Source organism: Pholis gunnellus, assembly GCF_910591455.1.
Source record: "Pholis gunnellus genome assembly, chromosome: 8".
NCBI lineage: Eukaryota > Metazoa > Chordata > Actinopteri > Perciformes > Pholidae > Pholis > Pholis gunnellus.
The window spans coordinates 17,157,030-17,180,197 of record NC_136534.1 but is presented as its reverse complement, the minus strand read 5'-3'; the positions used below and the strand labels follow the sequence as shown (position 1 = coordinate 17,180,197).

The following is a 23,168-nucleotide window of genomic DNA, read 5'->3' as shown; positions in this document are numbered from 1 at the left end:
GTGTACTGTGATTGTGAAAAGTGGAGACAAACTACGTCTTGATCAACGGCCAGTAGTTTAAACACTGCCATTAGATATATGTGGCTCCACCTCTTTATATCACATGAGCACTTCTCGCTGTATTCAGAATTAAAAAGACAAATTAATGTGACAAAAGTACAGTAGATCTGCTCCAGAAAACTTATCAAGTTACATTTATTCAAAAACGTATAACTATTAACTGTACATTGTGTATTTAAATATTTCATATATTCATATGATTTTAGTAATAATTACAATTTCATTACAGGCAGCCCACTACAGAGAACTTAATGGCATGATCAATTGAGGGGCTATACCCCGACATTGTGATATCAATTTGGTCTATAACACCAGAGTCCAAGCTATCGCCATCAACGACAAAATGTTTAGGATGGTAAACTAGTGAATATTGCGAGGAAACATTTTGGCAAAACAACTCCATTCAAAGTGTATATAGATCCTGCTATTTGGGACTGTTACAAGCCTCGACTCAAAATGTTGCATTCACATTCTGTAGCTGTGTGAGCACAGTGTAGTTGTGGTAGAATAGCTGCATTGTGTGCTCGATGGAAACAAAAAATTAAAGAAGCAAAATAAAGGCCTGGTGAGCAAAAAGTTTTACTCCGTTTTCTGCAGTCATGTTTTAACAGTTCATTATGAGCAGCCAGAATTTACAGGCTTATTATACAAAGGCATTGATTTGTCCAGGCATGACCAAAGACATACAGTATGTGGATGGCGATCCAAGCAGTCGGCACAAGACTTTGCACATGCGTATGATTTATCCTTTGTCCAGACCAAATATATCATCAGCTTTTATTATAACGTTTCCACAATTTATTCATATAACATGACAACTCCTAGTGCGGTCTCCAAGATCTGCTGTTTGATTTTAATAAGGAGCACATCGACAATCGGAAAAAAACATTAAGATATTTTCAATTTAAAACCCAATTTATCACTTAATTTAACAGATCAGTCGATCAAAAGTCTGATCTGACAGCACAGAGCTGCTGGACGTAGTATTGTGCCCTTGTTTGTATCTACGGCAAAATAATTTTGTAATCAGTCAGTCCTACTTTTCAAAAGTTTAGAGTGTTCAGATTGAGGCATTTAATTCATTTAAGGCGAGGAATGTAATGTGATCCATTTATTATAGTATCTGGACTAAGCTATAAATACTAGTGCATCCATTTCTAGAACAAACTGTCTCAGATTCTTTGTTACTCTGTGGATGTAAAAGCTACAAAGCCTTCTAGTGTTGTGATTTTTCTGTGCTGCCTCAACTCCAGTTATTGTGCAACATAAATGCACTACTTACTACTTAACAGAGGCATGTGAAGTGCTCTACGCTTCCATAGTCGATTACTCAGAGATAGTGATATTTTCTAGACATCTAAGTGATCTGAACCACTGACAAAGAAGCTCGCTTTGTTCAGATCATTTTATGTTCAATATGTTGCAAAGTTTAAAGTCATCGTCGTGCGGCTTTGAAAAACAGGCAGATTATGTAGAAATGTCAGTAATGGTCACCGTTCAACGGTTCCATTGCTCCTACTGACGTAATGACCCTGAAAAGCTTGATCTAGCTGCTCTACATGGAGTCCCTTCCATGAACAAAATGGTCATTGAAGTGTACGTTTGTCCAAATTTTCTCCACTGATGCTCAGAACAGTGGAAAGTAGTGTGCTCAAAGAGAGCAGTAAGTAGGCGGGTCTACCAGTTGTCTAAGTATACGAGTGTAGCTCTGCTATGATGTAGTGGACGGACACTATGACAGGTGGACAGAGACTCATGTTCCGTTCACACCACGAGCGACACAGGAACAGTCTTCATTTTCATTGGCGGCCTAATGACGCAACAAAGCGTCAACTAATTAACTGCTTGAGCAACACTTCACTGTCGACTCAGCGATAACGTAGCTGCTCACGCTTGGACGTTTTGTTGATTCTGCCGCTCGTAGTGTGAACCCAGCACAGGAATATTTGGGTTTCGTATACATGTAGGAGCAAGTAAGGGCAAAGGTACAACTGTACTGTCCAGTGTCAGATAAGGCATTCCTTTCATGGACGGAAGTTTTTATACTCAAACATTTAGACGTTGGGGTGGCGTTGAAGATAAAAGGTTGGGGCCAATCTTATTTTTTATAGCATTTCAGGTTTACACATATTTCTCTGAATTTGATCTGATTTCTTTCCATCTTATTAAAAGGCAAAATTCAGGTAGCGCTTCTCTGCATGCATACTGCTATGTATACATCCAACACATGCACTATCTGCACAAAAAAAATTCCATAAACATTCGATTGTTCTTCCCTCTAACTATCCCAGGCTGTGCAGTTTTCATGCTTCTCGGGGTACGCTTTGCGTAATCCAACAGCTGTGCAATGAGGCGCATTTTTCATCCATTTTCAAATTCGCTATTAATCCCTGCAGTCGTGCTCCAATGACGCGTGGCTCGGTGGGTTATCCCTTTCATTAAACCCCAGAAAAGCAGTTTCTGCATTCCCGTCTATTTTAAGTCTCTCAGATGCCCCGCCCTCTCTTTCAGGGTACAGATGACAACAGAGATTACATAATTTAGTAGAGCGCTGCATCTGTCAATCAGATAAACCAATCCCTGATTAGAATCTGGTAATCTTCACTCCGGAGTCACCAACGATGAGACGAGCCAAGGAAGGATGAACCTGTGAAATATAGAGAGATCAGAAAATAAAATGATTACCAATGATAAGTCTCACATCCACTTATTAACTTAACTCCACAGCATTAAAACGTAGCACACAATAGACAGAAAAGTTGACGTACCTGTGCTTGAAGAGGCCCATAGGGCACCAGTTCTCCATCCACAGTGAGAGTCCCCCGTGTAGACAGAGGCTGCAGCCTGAAGGCCTTGCAGGTAATATGGCTCACATACGGCGAGCTAACAGAGTGGTGGTTTCCTCTTTCCATGGCAAAGAACAGTCTCAGCAGAGTGGCTCTGGAGATCCCCGCCCGCACAAAGGTCAGGTGGATCAGCCCATCGTCGAACCTGGCCTGGGGCGCAGCATGAAGATCAGCCCCAAGGTGGGTCTGATAGAGGGCCAGCACCAGGACAAAGTCCCCTTCAATGGTGATCCAATCTCTGGTGGGAATCGGTTGGTCGAGGGGGGGTAACAAGTCATCCCGAGGGTTATTCAAAAGTGAGATAAAAGGACGGTTCTTCAGCGGTCCTGCTGGCTCAGCAATGTCAAAGTTAAAAGATGAGGACGGTGTGCGTAGAGATGGCGAGGGCGACGTGGAATTTGGGGTATTGGGACGGGGGACGAGGTAGGATGAAGAGTGTGGGGAGGCACATGAAGGGGAGGATGGGGGTGTGGGAGAAAGAGACAGGGAGAGGGATGGGAGTTTAGGGGGGAGGGAGTTTGAGTGGGAGTGCTGGAGGAGAGAGAGGGGCCTCGGACGAGAAGCATTCTGGTTTTGGTCCAGGGACTTGGGCTTGTAGGAGAAGGGAGTGTGACGAAAGGGAGAGGAGATGGTCAGAGATCGCTCACGAGCAACGTCCAGTTGGTAGGGTTCCTTCTGGTAGTAGGTCCCATTCAGATCTATGTCCTCCACCCCGTATGAAGGGCCCGAATCTGTGTCGGCCTCCTGACTGAGAGGCTGGTTGAAGAGAGTGTTGGCTATCTGGCTTGAAGGTGCTGAATTCTTTCTCAGGGCCTGTCTGGCCCCCTGAAGGCTTTCTTGGCAAGTGAGACAACCCTCTTGCTCTTCGTCAGCCGCTCGCCCCGCGTCCACCCCACAGCTCTCTTCCAGCTCTCCTGCATGCAACACTCTCTCCCCCTCTGCAGAACCACCGCTGCCTCCCCCATCCTTCCCCCTATCCTCCTCCTCCATCTCACTGGAGTCTTGCTCTACCCTTCCCTCATCTTCCCTTTCATCCTTGATCCCGGCCAACCTTTCCACCCTTCCCATATTGCAGTCTTCCCTTTCAGCTGATTCTGAACTCTCCGAACATGTCCCCTCCCTCTCCTCTTCTGCGTCCATCTCCACCTCCCCCTCCCTCTCTCTGTCCTCTGCCAGGCTGCTTGCCCTCACCACACCGCTTCCTCCTCCCCTAGCCCTCTGCCTTCTTCTCTCCCTTTCTCTCTGCCTGTCCTCTTTTTCCCTCTCTCCCTCATCCTTACGCAGGCTCCTCTGTTCACTGATGCCCATGTCAGAGCAGGTGCGATGGATGGGCGTTCGACAGAAGCCCTCCAGGCCTTCTGTGATACTGCGGGAGAGGGGTCTCCTCGGCAGAGGAGGTGTGTCATCTGGTGATGTGGCGCTGACAGACGGAGGCAGGTAGGACAGACGACCCTTGTAGGATCGAAGAGAAGCTATACGCACCAGGGTGCCCAGGGTGAAGCGAGCAGAGCCCAGGCCACGGTACCTGGAGAAATAGAGGATAACGTTTAGATGAGCAAAGCCAATGGTGGATGTTTGAACAGTCTAAGCAATTACACACCCACCTCTCACTCTCAATGTCCACATCGGACACAAAGCCCCAGGCAACCGAGAGGAAAGAAAACAGTCTCCTGGGTGATGCGGCACGGCTGTTGATGGAGGGAGGAGGGCTAGTTGTCACAGAAACCACGTCCATGGGTCGGACACCGCCTCGGCAGAGCAAAAAGCAGCAGTTCAAAAGGAGGGGCTCCCGAAGGCACATGTCATACCTGAGGGAGATACAAAGAACAGCACATCCCGTGAGGAAAGATAAGGAGAGAACTGTGCAAAACAACAGGTCAATACAGAGTCCTTCCACTATTTAGAGATATCGATGTCAAGATAATAAGTTGAGGACGAAAACATCAAGGAAGCGCTGTCTGTCACGTTCAATATGAATAAACTTTGAAAAAACAAGCAAACAGCTCTTTGCAGCCGTGGAGGAGGGGCTTCAGGGCTTCAGGGAGTGAGTTGAACAGGTCGTCTGCAGCGGGCCTTCACAGACCACGACTCATTGACTGTAGTTCACTTTTACAGCTGAATATCATAACATTACAACGGAACAGAACTCTTCTTGACTTCCCTCAAGTCAATGAGCAGTTGAGCAGTTCAAGAACAACATTCGGCCCGTTACGAACAGGCACGCGCTCTCACGATCTTTGAATCTTAATTCATGCTTTTCTGTTCCAGTTGATAAAAGTAACACTTTGGTTGTTGTAGTTGCAAAGTGTTCATTAAGAAATTACAGAGAAGATATATGATAAGATATCCTTAATGAATTTTTCTGTTCAGAGCTGAGTAATTGTCTGGTTTCACATTGGGCTGGAAAACCAGATTTGACTGATTCTCTGTACAGATATGAATGATGCATGCTTACCCTGCATGGTGGTTGATGGAGCCAGCCAGTGCATTCCCAGAGCCACACGGAAGAATACCGACGGGCGTTTTTATTGCTTGTTCCCAGTCGGGACGCTCCATCAGCCCATTAATTACCTGCAGGAACACAACACAATTTAACATATATGTGGTACTAAAACCAGACAATAAATATCTTCACTGTCAAACCATAACCACTAGATTCTACCATGCTCAGCCCAACAAAAACACGACTCACCTCGTGCAGCAGGCCGTCTCCAGAGACGATGATGATGCCATCCCACTCTGAGAGCGATATCTCTCTGATGAGCTCTCTGGCATGGTTCTGACGCTCTGAGACAGATTCATTAAGTTAACACCAGTTATGCATGCGTGTTAATACGTAAATATAGTATCTGACGTGTTACCTGTCTGTATAAGGTTGTAGCTGATGTTGGCCTCTCTGATCATTGGCAGGATGTGGGTCTGACACCACTGCATTGCCTGGCCCTTCCCACTGAAGGGATTGACCAATAACATTAGTCGCCTGGGACGAGGTAGCAGACTTCTGGAAAATTCTGTTTGAAAAAGAAAGGGGGAGGAGCATAAATAAGTTAAAACTCACACAGTTCTTGTCCAGAACAAAGAAAGGAACTAGAGGTTCACTACAAAGCAAGCCTACAGGGAGCTGTCCTTTATTTCACCTCACTGGATCTACTTCACACTGCATAATACTACCACCCGACAGCGTGTTTGTTGTTTATTTATTTATTTTGCAGGGACAATGCCCACCAATCAACAGTAGAACTGTAAGTGAGCCAGTGTGTCGGTCAATCATTTAAATTCAGATGCATGGTGAAACACAAGTACCATTCAGAATATAAGAATGAAATAAAACAAGGTGGTGAAATAATAATAAATCATTCATTTTCTGTCCAACTGGAGTGCAGAGGCAACATTCCCCTTCTCTGCTCTTTCATCAGCCCAGATATGACACTTAGAATAAATAAAACAGCTTTGAAGATCTATCTAAGATTCAGTATCGTACAGATGTTTGCCAGCGGTGCAGGGAAGGAGATGCACTCACAGATAATCCCAGATTATTAAACAGAACACTACTGAATCAACAGAAAACCCAGCGAACCACAGCTATGTTGTTCGGAAGCATAAAAACTCACAGACTCAAGACAGCAAGTGATTCAGAAATGGAGTGATTGGATCAGAGAAATATGACAGACAGATGAGGAAGAATGAAGGCCATGTGAGCAAAGTGGAGCAGACACTAGGGGTGAAACAAAAGGCTGGCAACACTGAGAACTGTAACAGAGTGTCAATGAGGAAGGAGCAGACAAGGGGCAAACAGAGGCTTGGGATAGAAAGACAAAATGATTGACAGTTTTACCTCTGATGGGGGAAGGAGACAGTGATGTGAGAGGTAAAGACTGAGGAAGACAAATTATGGAGAGTATCAAGAGTATTATATGTTAAAAATGAAGTCTAAAGAAAAGGAAAGAGACAGGAAGAGATAAGAGATTCCCGCTAAGTGCAGGACGCATACAGTAAAGATAAATACACAGAGAGAAAGTAAACACTGTGCAGGGCCTTGCTATCTGTTTGATTATTGAGGAAGGGGTGGCAAAGCAGCCTCACCCTCTTGGTCTCTAAATTTGACAGTGAATGTGATACGGACCGTGTGTGCAGGACAGATAAGGAAAACAAACAAAGAAGAATGAGCTAAAGGTAGGATGAAGTCGGGTGAAACAAACATTGAAATCCAAACTAAATATTCTGAATAATAAATCTCACATCCTCTTAGTGTATTAGTGTTAATCCCCCCTTTGTTTCCTACATAACTCCTAAAATGCTTAACTACTCTTAGTTAAATGTGTGTTCTCTGTGACAATATATGAATGCTGTACATTCAGAAAAGTCTTGGTTCACTGTGACATTAAGCTATAATTAGCAAGCATTTACAAAGGAGGCATAAATCAAGGCGGCATGAGGCAGCATTGTGTGGTTTCAAGTAGTAAACAGGAATTCAAGACTTATTCATAGACACAAACAATGAGGTAAGCCAAGGTAAATCACACATCTACGGTAAACTAACAATGTTTTCCTTTTGATAAAGCCTTTCACTGTAACTCCACCATAAATCAAAGGCCAGGATTATTATTGTTGTGTGGCTCCGCCAACCAGTCAAGCTGCAACTTACATCCACGTCTGTCCAAAATGTCATCGCTTCTTCTTTTATCATTTTAGACATTTGTGTGAAATTGTCCTAATAAGAATATAAATTCTTGAGTAATGACCAAATATGTGTTTTGTGATGTCACAGTGACCCCGAACAATTTCTAATCAGTTCATCATTTAACAAGTGCCAAATTTGAAGAAACTCCCTCCGTTTCTGAGATATCACGAGAATGTACCGGACGGACGTACAAGCATACAGATGGACAAACCAAACACATACAGCCTCTAGTGCGGAGGCATTAAAAGTAAATACTTGAAACTTTGACTGAAAAAATATGAGCAAAAGCAAAATGATGTTCACATTCATGAATTGCCAATTAAAATGTAGGCAAATTGAGGTTAATGGGATACAACAAGTATGGTCCTGTAACACCATCCGACAGCCCTCACACACACACACAACACACTCACCTGTGTCAGCAGTGACGGTCACACCTCTCAGTAGACACTGCACGGCAGCCGACCACCTCTCGGCTTCGCTCCTGCTTTCTGCCAGGTAGGCCCTCACTTGCCTGCGCCGAGACACACCTTTCCGTCGTTTGCCTGGCGGGTACCAGTACAGCACCAGAAGAGGGGGCGCCGGGGCACGGGGGCAGCTGCACCCCACCAGCTCCGACAAAGGCAGCAAGAGACGGGCTTCCTTCCCCGACCTCGGTGACAGCCGCTGGATATGTATGTGGGTGTGAGTGAGGGTCAAGGCATAGTTGGAGGCCGGAGTAGGGGAGGCCGCAGGGGAGAGACCCCCCGGACCACCGGGGCTGTTGGGGCAGCTGTTATTGTTGCTGTTGCTGCCTGAAGCCCAGCTGGCAAATTGGCCATGAAGGAGGGCTTCTGCTGTGGAAGGTGAAGACGGCTCTGGGGATCGCATCCTCGCTGCTGAAGCGGACCAGGCTGATCAGGACAACGTTGGTTTACAGAGCTTGAGGGTCGTATTTTATCCAGTGAAGAAGCTTGAAGGGAGGAATCTGGCAGCTCTTAAAGATTTGAAGTGATAATCAAAATGTATCTGAAAGTCAGTCAGAGCTTTATCCCGGAAATCTCCTCAAAATCATTCTCCCTCTTCAGTGTCACAAAAAACGCTGCTCCGAGTTTCTGTTTCCGTCTGTCCATTTAAGAAGTATGTGTTCATTTGAAAAGAAATGAAACACCTCTTCCAGTTTAAAGGTTCCTCTGGGAGAGTATTTATCCAGTGAACTGCTAAAGATCTGTCTTTGTGTCACAGTCAGAAAGCTCCCATCAAAGTTTGATCTGAAGAGTCGTCAGCTTCTACAGTTTACTGCCAGTGGAAAAACGAGTGAGCAACACTTTAACATATTCAAAGACAACAGAACAAGATCAGTTATTTAAACAAATGTTTTCTTCATAAGATTGCATCAGTAAAAAAAAAATATATAGTTTACATTACATCCCAAATCCTCCTATTGCGATAACAATATAAAGCAGCAGAGCAGCTCCTCCAAATTAACAATAAATCTTTAAATAATTACACAAATGGACAAATAATTAAATGGCTCTATTAAGTATGAATAAGACAAACAAACACACCTTGTTTAAACAAGGAGGCTGCAACAATTACATAAAATGAATGCAAAAGTAATGAATATTGCGGAGTGTGTTGCATGGTAGGTGCTGGACGAAATGTAATTAATGCCACAAAGATACGATAAGTGCAGGCGTTTTCAAGACCTTTGATACCTGTATTGCTATCTTTAATCTCAGTGATATAGGAGGCAGACAAGAGGAGTGACTATACTAATAGTCCTCTAGACAGTAGTGTCATACATTAATGTTTCAGCCAAACAAATACTACTTCATTATCTGTTCTCCACAAGAAGAGGGTGAACACCAGGTAAGACAGGTGGAGATTAGACAACAACAAAATTACATAACAGAAACAAAACAAAAGACAAACACGGAGACAGTTCCTGGTCGCTCCTCAGTTTATGTCATGGTAGTGTCCTTGAGTCAAGCCTCACGTTCCCTCCCGAAGATCTTTGTTCCTGTACCAACACAAAAGAGGAGCGGAGGACACAAGTCAATTGTAGAAGTGTAGAAAACAGAACTTTAGTGTATGGGTGATCCACTAAATGAATTGAATATATAATTGTAATTATCTGTAATTCACCTGGGATTTCACTGTGCAAAGGAGAGTATTTCTCAACCATATTTTGACAATTGGAGTCAGAGAAAGTACAGAGAAGCACCGTCACGATAAGAGGAAGAGATTACGGTTACAGGGTGAAGCAATACAAGACCTACCGTGCCTCTTGACCCCAAGTGCGTCTTTGTACATAATGACTAACAGTCACACATCCTCACCCGACTTGCTGAGACGCCACATTATTTTGCATTTAAGGTTGAATGTGGATAACCACATCTGGTTGGTGTTCTTCTTTTTTTCTTGTATTAAAAGAGCTTTTGTGCGACGGGATTTGGGGGAAACAGCGTCTCTTTCGCAATTCAAATCTAGGATTGAGATTTTTCAAATTGCTGACCTAAATGGTGGTGAATTGTAGAGGCTTTGCAATACGCATTAGCATGCAACAATCTTACATTGTTCCCTATAATAGGTAGCTTCATAGTGTGCCGGTTAAAAATGTAATGACCATTAGAAATGCATGTGAGATTAGGATATACTGTATACACTACAACAAAATAGTAACATAAGTGCAAATGTAGTAGTAACAAAGTGCAATTTACTATTATTGCATTTATATTATGCAACAGCTAGATGAGGATCCAGTTAATTAGACTTTAGTGCGTCAAAGTGCAACGACTGGACTATAAATTAATAAACTTGTCACATCTTTTCTTTCAAGTTTCATAACAGCCCAGACACATTATGCAAGATGTGGTGCAGACAAAATCAATACCTGGCTAATGTCCTGTTTTAAATTTTTTTTAAAAACACAAAACTGAGCTCACTGGTGTCCATTGTTGCACCTTCACGTCCTTGAAGTGCTGGGCGGGGACACCCAGAAATAATGTCAGCAGGCTAATTGTGTCCCCAACACAATGAGCCTGTTGTTCAGTGACTTCGGGGTATTTTGGGCAAGTTTCGGTTACCGTATACTTTGAATTCAGGAGCATTCACATACCAGAGGCATGTATACACTTTACAGCGTTGGTATCTTGGCTTATAACCCCGATGATATAAAGTGACATTAAAATGTTTAAACTTTAATACCAATGACATCCAGCGAGCGTTAGCTAGCAGGACGACAGGCTGTTAGCCGGCTGAACAACTTAACTATTGTAGCTTAACAGTCACCTTTACGGCACACCTAAGCTTTATAGATATTTGCATGAATGTTGCAGCCTTTGACATATCTATCAGAAACAAAACGCGTTTAAAGTGATGAATCTTTACGTTAAACAAACGTAATAGACAAACGCCAGCTAATGTTGTGAATACAGTAGCTAACAGTAGCTAACGTAAACTGATGCCTGACAGCGTTGTCAGTTACAATGCTAGTTAGCAGCGGCTAGCAGTGTGGTACTCAACATATAACCTAAGTTTAACCTAACTTACGGCATTGTTAAAACGTTATCCTCTTTGAAATGATTAAACACCACCACGGGTGTGCTGAAAAAGCCCCATGTCACGTTGTATTTACCGGTAGGTTTAAGGAGGTATAACCAAGTTAGCGCACAACGTTAAGCTAACAGTTTGGATTCTCTCAAGCCGGACTAACACGAGCAACTGCTAACATTTAAAGTGATATCTTTGACCAGCACCGGCTTTGAAGGAGTCAAGTTAAAGGTTATTTATTAAAGCATAATTACCTCATCTTGTCTCCCCCCCCTCACAGGTAGTCGCTTGCTCTGGAAACTGTAGCTCGCTGCAGGAAGTGTGTGGAGACGCAGCAGCAGCAGCTTTGAGCGGCGGACAGGAAGTCCAATGGCGATAAAGGAAAACATTGCGACACCCACCGACATTCTCCAATCATTCACAGACCACTTCCTGGGTAAGCAAGTTTATTTTCCCCTCTTGGCCAACTCGTTATCAATACTGATCATACGATTAGTGACGTCAGATATACGTTAAAATGGGCTGAACTGGAAATAATAGGATGTATGTAAAGTTGTAAATAAGAGATATTTTAACCTGATCTCCGTCCTCTCCGGTGATGTCAATCAGCGTGACATCTTCTGCTTAAAAATCAGTGACAGGTGTATTTGCAAGCTTTAAAAAAACACAAAAGACAACTCGTTTTGTACAGTCGCTTTGTTTTATTTGTATCAGATTGCATGGAAAACAGACACGGACTAGTTTTTGTAGCCACGGCTGGCTCTGCGACCACGAGCTCTCTCGAACTTCCTGCCCTTGGAGCGGATGTAGGGCCTGGAAAACAGAAGGAATAGGTTAGTATGACGTTCACATAATACAGTTATGCATAGCATAATATTCATGGCTCCATCAATGCTGCAAACTGAATCTAGCATATTATCTACAATCACTAAAATGGTCCAAGAGTCATCATTAAACACAATTTTCCTCTCTTACTTTGGTGCCAACTACTCACTCAGTGTGCGAGTTCAGAAATCATTGATAGCAACTCAGATACACAATAGCTCAGTGGCATTGGGTTTTATGTCAGATATGATAAGAGGTGTGTCACAAAGGTAAATTGTAAAATGAATGATGAATCTATAACAGAGACCGACATTGTTAATGTTATAGTAACAGCTGTGCTTTTCCAACAAGTCAAAATGTCTGCTCTGAAAACACCAGTTATCTGCAAAACTAATAACTCTACCTTCCTCCAACTACATACCTATGTATAACAGCACAACATACTTTTAAACTACATTGGGTTATCTTGGTGAACTCCCAGAATTCAACCGAACAGCCCGTCTCATAGGCTGATTGATTATAATTTTCAGCTGATTATACACCAAAGAAAACACTTATTATATTCCATTTCTACCAATATATAAATGCAACTCACTGTTGCTTTAAGTAACAAAGTGAAGATTCATGTTATTAGTTAAACCTGTGCTTTTCCCTCTGTGAAAGCTTGATTACTTGCTTCTTAATGGATAAAGATTTCATTGCCCAGGCAACTCAAAATGTTATCCAACCACATGTACACATCAAATTACACCTGTGACCTAAATGCTAAGTTATTTTTAGTGCCGTATAAGAGTAGGGACAAATGCTGTATATATTTAGTCAATATGGTATCAACTAGAACAGCAGACCACTCCGATTGCCGAATGTATAAACCTGACGTCTCGGTGTAGTTTCTATAAGAAAACCATCGCCTTCCATTTGGGCCAATTCGGTGCCTGGTAGATTGATCGATATACTGCTACAGTAAAATAATTTTCTGGGACAGATTAACGCAAACATGTTGCTTTGTGTTTGACAACAGAACCAACACATCAACTATACACATACTTGGTGTGGCTGTGGGGAGTTCCAGGGGCTTTTCCAAAGTGCCTGTACACCTCTCTGCCTTTACGGGGTCCTGAAAAAAACAAACAAAACCATGTTATGATTAAAATATACGAATGATATACAGCTGCTAACATGCCACATTTTGCACATTTGTATCCACTTGTGGCAAAGACTGAATTAAGCACACAATCCTCAAATTACAGGTTTGACGGAGTTTAAGAGTGGCGGAGTGATTTATTACAGTTCAGATCAGTAGATTAAAAAATCTGAAGTAATGTTAAGAATGAAAAGTTATAAATGTGAGTTTCCAATTTAGTGGTTATTCATTTCATTTTGATGTCATGTTTTGACAGTTTCTAAAACCACACTTAATGATTATTTCCAGTAATCTCACACTAGCACTTGATGCTGTAGTTTTTAGCATTTGTGACTTTAAAAAGGAGAAGCCTGTCATATAGAAAATAATGTTGAGACATTAAGGTCTCTTAAGTCTGACAAATTCAAATGAACAGTGCTCAACAAGTAATTAATTGCCAAAAATCAGTTCAGATCACAGATAAAACCTGCTTTCATAATGCTGCATTCACATAGAATCAGGTAGACGAACACCTTCTGGACAGCTTGAAAAAAAAAAAAAACCCAACAAAGGTTTGCCATCGGCTGCCTGATTTCATGTGAATGCAACTAAAATACATGCAGTACTCCACCGTATTATGACATTACAGACTAAGTTCCCCTTTAAGTGCCTCCTTAAATCAAAAGATGTGTGGACTAAAAGGGCAGTCCTCAAAATCCTCTCATGCAAAAAGGAAACGTACATGTTGCCTCTCATTCTTGCACACACACTTGTCTTAAGTGCTTAGAAGTACCTTGAGTACAAGTTAACATGAGTAGCCTTATTGGCAATCTTAACTGCTATTCCCAACTGACTGCTACAGGACTAAATGTGGGCTTTATTTGTAGACCACCATGGTGGACAAAGTTCCCCCAGCACTTACGGCTTACTTTATCTACTCTTATTGCATTGTGGTATATTAATATGTATAGAACCAATGTCTAGTTACCTGACAGCAGCACGGTGCCTTGTCCTTTGGGAGAAGCCAAAGCCAACTGGTCAAAGGTCATCACCTGACCGCCTGACTTTAGGATTCTGCGACGGGCACCATCAGTTACCCTCAAAGCGCAGATCTGTGGGAGAACAAACGGGACGTGAGAACCTTCTCAGAGACAACACAGCATTGAGGAATGATCCCCAGTCGACTGAATGGTATCTTTATGGAGGAAAAACAACATAATAGGTGAAGTTTGCTTTGATACCTTGAGCTTGGGGATATCCTGGATCCTGACATCATCAGTGACTGATCCCACAACAACAGCGATTCTGTTCTCACGGCCAGGCATCCTCATCTTACGGATCTGGATGCAACGGAAGCAAAGTCACAAATTCAGCAACCGACACTGGGCTGAGACACCGGCAACACTAGGACTTATAATCCGGGCAATACTATGCAATCAGTTATTTTAATATTTCTATTTTACAACCAGTTAAACTTTATTTCATACATTTCCATTGTTATCGTTAAGGGGTAATGCAACTTGAAAGCCAAATTAACACTGACTAACAACTTCTATCTAAATTTGACCCAATCCGAACTACATCATGAAAGTCAGACTCAGGTCATCTACTGCTACGCTCTTTCACTCCAATATAAATGTCTGTGTACCTCAATACACAAAATTCAATGTCGCATTTTGAAGTTCACATGAGGCCAGGGACACTGTGGCACTAACATCCAAGTAATGAGCCCACTTTAACTGAATTATACTGATGGTGGTAACACAATTTCATACACTGACAAAGAGACTGTATTTGATTTGTGGATCTATCATATCTGCACTCACACTGATCAGGTGGTTCTGATCTCTGCATCAATAAAAACAGTCAAACCAAAAATGCTTTTCAGTCCTAATATTTTAGCTTACATATCTAATAAGAGCAAACAAAATGACTCATAAGTGATGAGCAGGATGAGAGACAGTTGAGAACTGACCAGGCGGGAGATGGAGATGGGCGGCCTGTTGGTCCGGCTCATGAAGAGCCTCCTCAGGACGACCTTGTTGAAGGGAGCATTTGAGCGACGGGCCAGGAACCGGTACAACTGTAAGAACCCAACAGGACGGTTAGGAACATCATGCAAGACCGGAACGTCAACTCAGAAGTTACTGTGCCAAGATGACAAAATAAGATGCACTTGTAGTGTGAAGCATGTGTAAATCTAAGTTACCTTGACCAGCAGCCTCAGGTAGATGTCCTGGCTCTTTGGCTCTTTCCTGTGCACCTTACGGTCCTTGTTGTGTCTGATGTCGACTCCCTTGAAAAGTAAACAAACACATGAATACAATAAACAGCTATAATAGATTAACAACCAGCTCCTATAAGTATAATCTTAAACATTACACTGAGACTAAGGGCACACAGCCTCCATAGCTACTCTTACATTGAAACGTTACTTTCAAATCTATCACAACACAACATTTAACTACGAGCAGAATGTACATAATAAAATTAATAATAACGATAATGTCTCTAGAGTAAAAGCAACACGCAGCTCAACACGTAATATTAGCACAGGCCAGTTCACACGTTGACTCTACACAGCTAACTGTTAGCACGAGCGGCACATTCAATGAGTTTACACTTCAAAGTGTCTGAATTTTACATTTGGGAACTTGAGTTAATTTTGGGGCAAATTAGAAACCATGAACATAACATTCCGCTTCCTGGAGCGCTTTTATTGCTCGTTTCTGGTCCACTTTGAGGCGTGAAGCGGCTGCCTGGACGACACTACATCGGCATCCACCAGGGTAACGTTAAGCTAGTCTCGTTTAAATGGTCTAATCACAAGAAATCATGCCAGGACTGTAACACTAATTATGTTTAAAACACGTAAACAATGCCACTATGATCACTAGATGTTTTAATTCAGAGGATGACCGTGGATAGTTAGGCTATTGTATTCAACATTTTCTTCTAGCAGTACCTACCATCTTGGGCTCAGAGCGAAAAGGGAAAAGGAAGAGCTGAGGTCTCGCGATAAACACTGCGCTGAAATCTCGGGTTTCTGATTGGTTACAGAGGAGGCGCTTCCTGCAGGACATCGCCCCCAGTGGTTGAGAGGAGAAGTTCATTACTCATTTGACTTTTTGAAAAAAATTAATCTCTGTAATTGATTATAATGACAATTATAGATATAATTAGGCCTAATTATTAGGCTATTTTATTATTTATCCATTATTTTCTGGATCTGTTTATTTTAACATTATATGTTCTGTACTGTCCTGTTACGGACTGTACTGTAATGCCATTCCATTTAAAATGAAATTCATCCAAATATCCTATTTGCAGGCAAGAAATTCTGTCCCCTCTGTTAACCATCTTCTCAATCAATTTGAGGTGCCAAATCAGAAGGATCTAATTATACACAAGTATACAATTAGCTTCTTGATCAAATGTTTCAAAAGAAAAGAATCACCACATAGGAAAAAAATGAAACAATATCTTTTTATTTTTACTTGTATTGGTTAAAAATGTATGGCAACATCAACAAAGTTATTCATAGCACAAGGAAAAAACGTGATGAGGACTTAACAGCTTGGTTGTTACTATAAAATGAGTACCAGCAGGCTTAAATCTGTTGAATTTACATTTGGATACAGTATTCTGTTAGGAGACATGGAAATAACAATAACTCATAACAATAACCCATGCAGGCTGATTCACAGAAATGTGACCTTTATCTTATTCTATTGTTTTCTCAGTTAATGACTTTACAACTAAATTGTTCCCTTAAATAAACCTTTTCTAATGTCACAGTCATTCAAGTTCTCCAGTTTATTCAGGTTTGTGGCCACTCTGCTGTCTGAGGTGACACAGGAAGATAGTGAAAGCCAGTGCGATGAATCCCAGAAACACGGTCCGTGCCACAGGGGGGACCAGAGAAAAGTTCACTGCCTACAATGGTGGAAGAGATGAAAAATCGTCATTCTACATCTCTACATGTACTGTGTGTGTGCGTACATGTCTGTGAATCTGTAGCCTGAAAGTGACCAATGATGGGATGAATGAGAATATCTCACCTGCATTGTTGACCAAAACACCACTCCAGTCTAAAGAGAGGGACAGAAGATGGATTTATAGATAAATAGAGGGATGTTTTACATGGCATTAGGAATACTTAATAGTCTACGGTCAACTGCACCTTGTAAGATGTCCAGAATTTCTGTCTCCAGTCTTCTAGCGGGTCGTCTTTGTTTTCTAATAGACTTAAACCTAAAATGTAGAGGTGGCTATTAAATGTTTCACTGATTCCATTGATCCATCTCAGAAAGCATTCTTCAAACCCACTTTAAATAATATAAATCAAATTCATAGTTTTTTTTTTTATATATATATTCTCAGATGTGCTTGTAAAAATGAAAACAGTTTATTTCACATCGTCATCATTTCTGTATAATTTCTATACAATTTCCTGGAAAAACGGAATACATAGACAACTGTGTTCAACTGGTAAACAAATTAATCAATTGCTTTGTAACCTTAAGAGTGTTTTAGTCAGCAGGTCAGATGAGCCGGCAAAAATGTGAAATACAGGCCACCAATTCAGCGTTCAGTATACAGAGAGCAACGTTTACAATATTAAAGAACAATCACTTTTTACTGGGTTCATATGGAGCATTTTTTTCAAGGACATAACTATTTCCCCAATACTTAGGAACAAATCGGTGGTGTACCTACAATTAAGGACATCATATCTTCTGAATAAGAGGGGAGTTTAGTGACTCTAAGAGGACATTTGAAAATAACACACTTACACATGCAAACAGCTGCATCTTTTAATGGTGATTCAGATTTTTTGGGTTTTAAAATAAATGGGATTAATCAAGTGAAAACAATTGCAATTTCCTCAATGCTATTTGCTTAAATAGTAGTAGTATTTTATTCATGGCCTAAATAAGCTTTGGAACACACTTACCAATATAAAAGGCACTGATAGTGAGAGGAGCTGCGATCAGCTGATCCACCACTACTTTCCCTGTCACTGCCTTGACTCCGCCTCCGGGCAGCATCCTCTCCAGCCATCGGAGCCAGTGGTAGTTGAAGTTCGCATGGAAACAGAAGCCGACAGTCGCCACTCGAGCCGTCTGACCCCAGTTGATGCCAGCCGCATCCTCTGATGCGGATCCTGCAGCATGTTTTCCACCCAGCACACGCTGTTGTATGAGGTCAGCAGAGGCGAACAGCGTTGTGTATCCCAGGACGTTACTGATGTACGGATGAGCCTTGAACACAGCCCAGGCCCGGTTCATGGTGCAAAATCTGGTTAGAGACAATTCAATAAAAATGCAATAAAGCCACTGGGTATGACTGATTTACAATATGGTATTTGAAGTGAGGAATGCTGTAAAATGTTCAAATTAAGCAAATGCTGAGAGAAATTATCAATGATGGCCAAAATAACATGACATGTGTGTCACTCACTGTTACTGATGTAATTGACATGTTTAAAACCACTCTAATTTACAGCTTTTACCCAAGAAGAAGTTAAACCTACCTTTCAGCGTAGCTCTTTTCAACCCTCCTTCTATTTCCAAAGCTCAAAGAGACACAAAGCCCTTTTCTGATTGGTTCTGTTGGACGAGGAGGAGGAGGAGCTGAGATGAAGGTTTTCTCACCAGGTCAAAGTTCTGCCAATGTTGTAGCGAACGAGTGATAAGACCTTTATCAGCCCGCTGGAGAAGAATCTGAGAAAATAACATGTGGGAAACGGCAGCAGAAAGTAGAGAGGTCCTGTCAAGCTGTTTTACTGACACGTAGACTGATATAACTGACTGAATCTCCAGTAGCATTGTCCATTACCTTACCATGAGACTAAAAGCCACTTGAGTCACGTCTTTGTAGAACAATAAATGCAACTCACCATGGATTTTTCTCACTTGGTGAAGTGCTAAAGTTGAGACCACAGCAGAAGGTTTACCGTGCAGCTCTCTGGTCAGAGGCACATGTGGTGTCACTATAAATAGATGCCACTCCTGCAGCAACGCTGCCATGCTTTGAGTAAAGCACCATAAGATGCACAAAACCTTCATTTTGTTAGTGTGAAGAAGGAAGACACGTTGCGTTGTTGCATTAAAGAAAGGTGTTTGAGATAAAGTGTCTTAGTAGCGGTTAAAAGCCCTGGAAAAAAACAAGATGAAGAATAGTACAAGATGTGTGTAACACAATATACTAGTACAACTCACTCTAGTGGAAGGATTTAACTTAGTTCTTCAAAAACTCTTAGGTGGCCTGGAGGCAAACTATGCTTATGTTTTCTGGAGATGCACTAAACTAAAACTATTCTGGGAGAATGTAAAGGCAACTAAAGACATTATCTCATTACGACTAACTGTGCTGTGATGCATATTAAGGGAACATTGAGGAGGTTATTCAAAGAAGAGATGGATATACCTGAAAAATGTGGCTTGCAGCCACCAAAACAATATAAGACATTGGAGTAGTTTAATTCTTTGAATAAAGCCCTTTAAGTTTTTTCTGATGGTTGCACTGACAAAAATGGACATCTAATTTCTCATTTCAAATGCAATGAACAGAGCTTTAAAAAAAAAAAGAAGCCAATCCTCCAGGAAAAGAAGGAAATGTGTTTGATGGAAAAGTTGATCCATCGTTTTAGAAGGTACATTTGAGTTTTATGGTGGAAATGTCACGTGTTGTGGTCTGTTAACTAGTAACAAAAGCATTTTAAGAAGAAACATAAGGACACATTTCTCAGTGGGATGTCAGAAAAAAAAACCCCACACTCAACTGAAAATCAGGGCGAGGCCATTTTAAAAAGTGAAATGTGGAATAAAAAATTAAAAGAATGCACCTAAAGTTGTATTATTATTCCTCTTTGTGAAAAGGTCAGCCTCTTTCTGCACCCACCTGCTGCCATAGATATGTACAATTCTGTATGTGGAAGGTTTGCTATTGAATTGGAAAGGTCAATTAAAGCCAGTAGCAACCATCTTAGCTCTTCCCTCTGAGAATGTGATAATTAGGGCCAGAGTTTAAGCTGATCAATTAAGGGCTTGTTAACTGTCTCAACTGGTGCGTTTGTGTCTCCCAGTATTTAACAAGCTGCCTTTAGTGTGGCACACAATGGAGACGTGTGCCCACACCTCCACGAGCGGTTGACTTCTCAGATAATTGCCTCTTTCTTTTCAGAGCCTCCCATCGTGTCTCACTTCCTCTACCGCAATCAATTTGCCGAGTGGTTTTCTATTCATGCTGCTGGAAAAAAAATGAAGGTGAATTTACATTGGGCGCTTGTGTCGCTTGGACTTTATTTGCACACACAAGACACACACACAATACATGCAAAGACATACATCAGCAATTAAAATTACCACTCCTCTCTCTCCCTCTGAGGCAGCCCGCCACCGTCAAGCTGAGTCCTCAGTGCAGTTTGTAGGAAGATACGAAGACACACAGCCACAACCTGACGAGGAATAAGGTAAACAGGATTTTACTTTATTTTTCTATTGAGCTGAACTGAATGGAACAAAGAAAAACACAACAAACCGCAGATACAGCATGTTTTTAATGTTTCAATCCTCTAGTGATACAGTAATGATAGGCAGTGGGTGACAAGTATTCAGATCTTTTACTTAAGCAAAAGTAGCAATACCACAATGTAAAAATACTTCAGTACATGTACAAGTTCTGAATTCAAAATTTTAAGTAAAAGTTCTTATTTTTATAAAGAAAATGGCTCATATAGGTGTTATATTATTGTTTATGTCAGATATTATTGGGTAAGTATTCCCATTAATGTGTCAGCTGGTTGAGGTGAATCCGTTTTTTAAATACTGTACTTTTGAGTAGATTAATAGAGCAGAGCATTGTATTTTATAAACTCAGCATATGTTTTGTGTTAATCTGCAGAGTAACTAACTACAGCTGTGAAACAAATGTAATAGCGTAAAAGGTTTTACTCTGAAATGTGTTTTTTTAAGGTATAAAGTAGCCAAAAATTGAAATACACAAGTACGAATGTATAAAATGTGTAAATAAGATGACTATAAACTCATAACATGCTGAAACTAGATTATTTCCAAGACAGGGTTGTGTGCTGTTAGGTTGCTTTATATTTTTTATATTTATTAAATGCATAATAAATGTGAGATGACAATGGTATTTTTCTTACTCACTGCAAATCACTTGATCTGATAATCACAGTATTGTCTTTTCTCACCTTTTTTATCCTTTCATGTCTTCATCCTTTTATGTCTCATTCTCTTTAAACGTGTCTCTCTCTTTCAGCCATGCGACCATCGATCTCTGTGACTCTTGAGCCCGGGTTGGAGAGAGGAGTCCCGTGGGGTCGAGACCTCTACACCTTTGTAACTTCAGCAGCGGGTCACATGATGAGGACTCTTCAGAAACCCCGGAAGAACCGACCATCCAAACGGCAGGTCAACCACCGTCGCTTCCTGCACAACATGATCCAGAGGTGTGTGGAAGCATCAGACAAGCACTGAAATCAACTGATAGTAAAAGGAAAAACAGAAAGAACTCAACATTATGTTTAACAGTATTTGTGCTAAGCTAACCTGCTAACAGACACAAGAGTGGTATCAATCTTTTCATTTCAATCTCGGCAAGAAAGCCAGTACGCTTTTTCCCCCAAAATGTGAATTTATTCTTTTGAGGTTACACAGAAACTAGACAACTGTTGTTCAACATTTCCGTGTTTCCTCGTCTGTTTCTCTCAACAGAAAGTTTGCAGACATTGAGGCAGCGAACCATCGGCTGTCATCTGCTCTTTATTTCAAGGATGAGGAAAAAAATGTCTCCTCCCCGCCATCACAGCAGCCGGAGACACTTGACCGGTCAGGTAGCCCCCAAAGTGGTTGTCTACAAGACCCAGATGAATGCAGTGCTCACACAGATGTAGATGGCGTCTCTAAGACCAGGAGTGACGTCTCTGTTGCCTCACATGAAACTGAACTCAGTGAAACGAAGCCGCCAGACTCAGGACATCTTTGGAAACGACACCCCAAATCACAGCGCACCACTTGCACTGCTAGAAAGAACAAAAAGGGCAAAGAGAGACAGAAAAAAGAGACTAGAAATCAACTATCATCATCGTTGTCATCTATGAGCTCCGCAAAAAGTATAGACTATCACCACAGGGCACAGCTCCTTCATACTGTGCGTCGCGATGATGAAAGTCATCTGAAGTCAGCCAACAACCTTCCAGAAAACTCTCAAACAACTCAGCAGGACTCAGGTTTCATCCAGTTCAACCAGAATGTGGACACCTCTCCTTCCTTCTCTCCAGAGCTCTCTCCGTTGTCTCTCGACTTGTGCGACTTCTCCATCCAGATGTTCACAGACATCTCAACCTGCATGCAGGCCCAGAAGAGCATCGCTGGCATTTCAGAGAGTCAGTGGACAGATATCATGGATCTTTTTGGCGTCGGCAGTAAGGATTTAGGAGGCTGCACGGATGTAGAGGCCTATTTTGAAAGTATCTGTGCATGCCAAGGTGACGCCGGGCAGGAAGTCGATGCGGATGATGTGGGATTTGCAGCTCAGTCAGAAAGTTTCAGCAACAGATCTGAGCTGGAGGAACTACACTGTGAGACAGGTGAGTACAGATATCAATACAGATGTCATGGAGATCAAGGATTGTCCACAAACCACTTCCAGAGTGATCAGAGGAGCTCGCAGGCGCCGAAACAAAATGAAGACGCTGCAGAGACACAGTTTAACCATTTTAAGCCAAACCAAGAGACAGACATCCTTCAAAACGAGTCCCCCACATCGATCACCCACCACTACTACGCCTCGGAGCTGCAGACGTACCAGCATCCTCAGGTGGAGAGTCCCTGTATGCTGGTAAATAACCAAAACTTTATACCATTTCAGGGCGTAGCTCAATCATTCTCTGTCCCGCTTCATAATCCTGAGCACCGTCCCATACCAACACCGCCCAATGAGGATGAGTGGCTGTTCACTGATATCTTAAAGGACAGAAAGTCACTCGACTGCATGTCGTTTTAGTGAGAGGTTTGTTTCTTTGGTTACTTAAATGTTGAGGGTGATGGGGCAGTGAAAAGGGTACACACCA

At 41.9% G+C, this 23,168-nt stretch overlaps 3 protein-coding genes across 3 annotated transcripts; all 3 read right to left on the bottom strand.

Moving 5' to 3' along the window:
* Window positions 1-177: 177 nt before the first annotated feature.
* Window positions 178-11,415, bottom strand: sphk2 (sphingosine kinase 2). Its single transcript, XM_079164492.1, has 8 exons — window positions 11,376-11,415; window positions 8,001-9,589; window positions 5,768-5,917; window positions 5,599-5,693; window positions 5,362-5,477; window positions 4,511-4,714; window positions 2,829-4,431; window positions 178-2,707 (listed from the first exon to the last, which is right to left on the bottom strand). The coding sequence occupies exons 2-8, from the start codon at window positions 8,455-8,457 to the stop codon at window positions 2,645-2,647; spliced, it is 2,688 nt and encodes an 895-aa protein (XP_079020618.1). The 5' UTR covers window positions 8,458-9,589; window positions 11,376-11,415; the 3' UTR covers window positions 178-2,644.
* Window positions 11,416-11,801: 386 nt separating this feature from the next.
* Window positions 11,802-16,074, bottom strand: rpl18 (ribosomal protein L18). The gene is made up of 7 exons (XM_079164505.1): window positions 16,039-16,074; window positions 15,279-15,365; window positions 15,045-15,152; window positions 14,311-14,409; window positions 14,058-14,181; window positions 12,994-13,063; window positions 11,802-11,934 (listed from the first exon to the last, which is right to left on the bottom strand). The coding sequence occupies exons 1-7, from the start codon at window positions 16,039-16,041 to the stop codon at window positions 11,859-11,861; spliced, it is 567 nt and encodes a 188-aa protein (XP_079020631.1). The 5' UTR covers window positions 16,042-16,074; the 3' UTR covers window positions 11,802-11,858.
* A 503-nt stretch (window positions 16,075-16,577) lies between these two features.
* On the bottom strand, window positions 16,578-18,716 carry LOC306699778 (mpv17-like protein). Its single transcript, XM_079164506.1, has 5 exons — window positions 18,606-18,716; window positions 18,027-18,370; window positions 17,253-17,323; window positions 17,131-17,160; window positions 16,578-17,005 (listed from the first exon to the last, which is right to left on the bottom strand). Exons 2-5 carry the CDS (start codon window positions 18,358-18,360, stop codon window positions 16,886-16,888), a joined length of 555 nt encoding a protein of 184 aa, XP_079020632.1. The 5' UTR covers window positions 18,361-18,370; window positions 18,606-18,716; the 3' UTR covers window positions 16,578-16,885.
* Between the last annotated feature and the right edge of the window lie 4,452 nt (window positions 18,717-23,168).

Bases quoted from the DNA above. Each gene is read 5' to 3' on its own strand.
- sphk2 (XM_079164492.1), bottom strand. From the start codon at position 8,457: ATGCGATCCCCAGAGCCGTCTTCACCTTCCACAGCAGAAGCCCTCCTT. The intron at 4,432-4,510 runs GTGGGTGTGTAA...CTATTTCTCCAG, and splicing joins GTGGACATTGAGAGTGAGAG to GTACCGTGGCCTGGGCTCTG. The intron at 2,708-2,828 runs GTACGTCAACTT...TATATTTCACAG, and splicing joins ATGGGCCTCTTCAAGCACAG to GTTCATCCTTCCTTGGCTCG.
- rpl18 (XM_079164505.1), bottom strand. The intron at 15,153-15,278 runs GTAACTTAGATT...GGGTTCTTACAG, and splicing joins ACCTGAGGCTGCTGGTCAAG to TTGTACCGGTTCCTGGCCCG. The intron at 11,935-12,993 runs GTATGTGTATAG...TCTGTTTTCCAG, and splicing joins ACTCCCCACAGCCACACCAA to GCCCTACATCCGCTCCAAGG.
- LOC306699778 (XM_079164506.1), bottom strand. From the start codon at position 18,360: ATGAACCGGGCCTGGGCTGTGTTCAAGGCTCATCCGTACATCAGTAAC. The intron at 17,161-17,252 runs GTGCAGTTGACC...CCCTCTCTTTAG, and splicing joins AATTCTGGACATCTTACAAG to ACTGGAGTGGTGTTTTGGTC. The intron at 17,006-17,130 runs GTGAGATATTCT...CCACCATTGTAG, and splicing joins TGTTTTGGTCAACAATGCAG to GCAGTGAACTTTTCTCTGGT.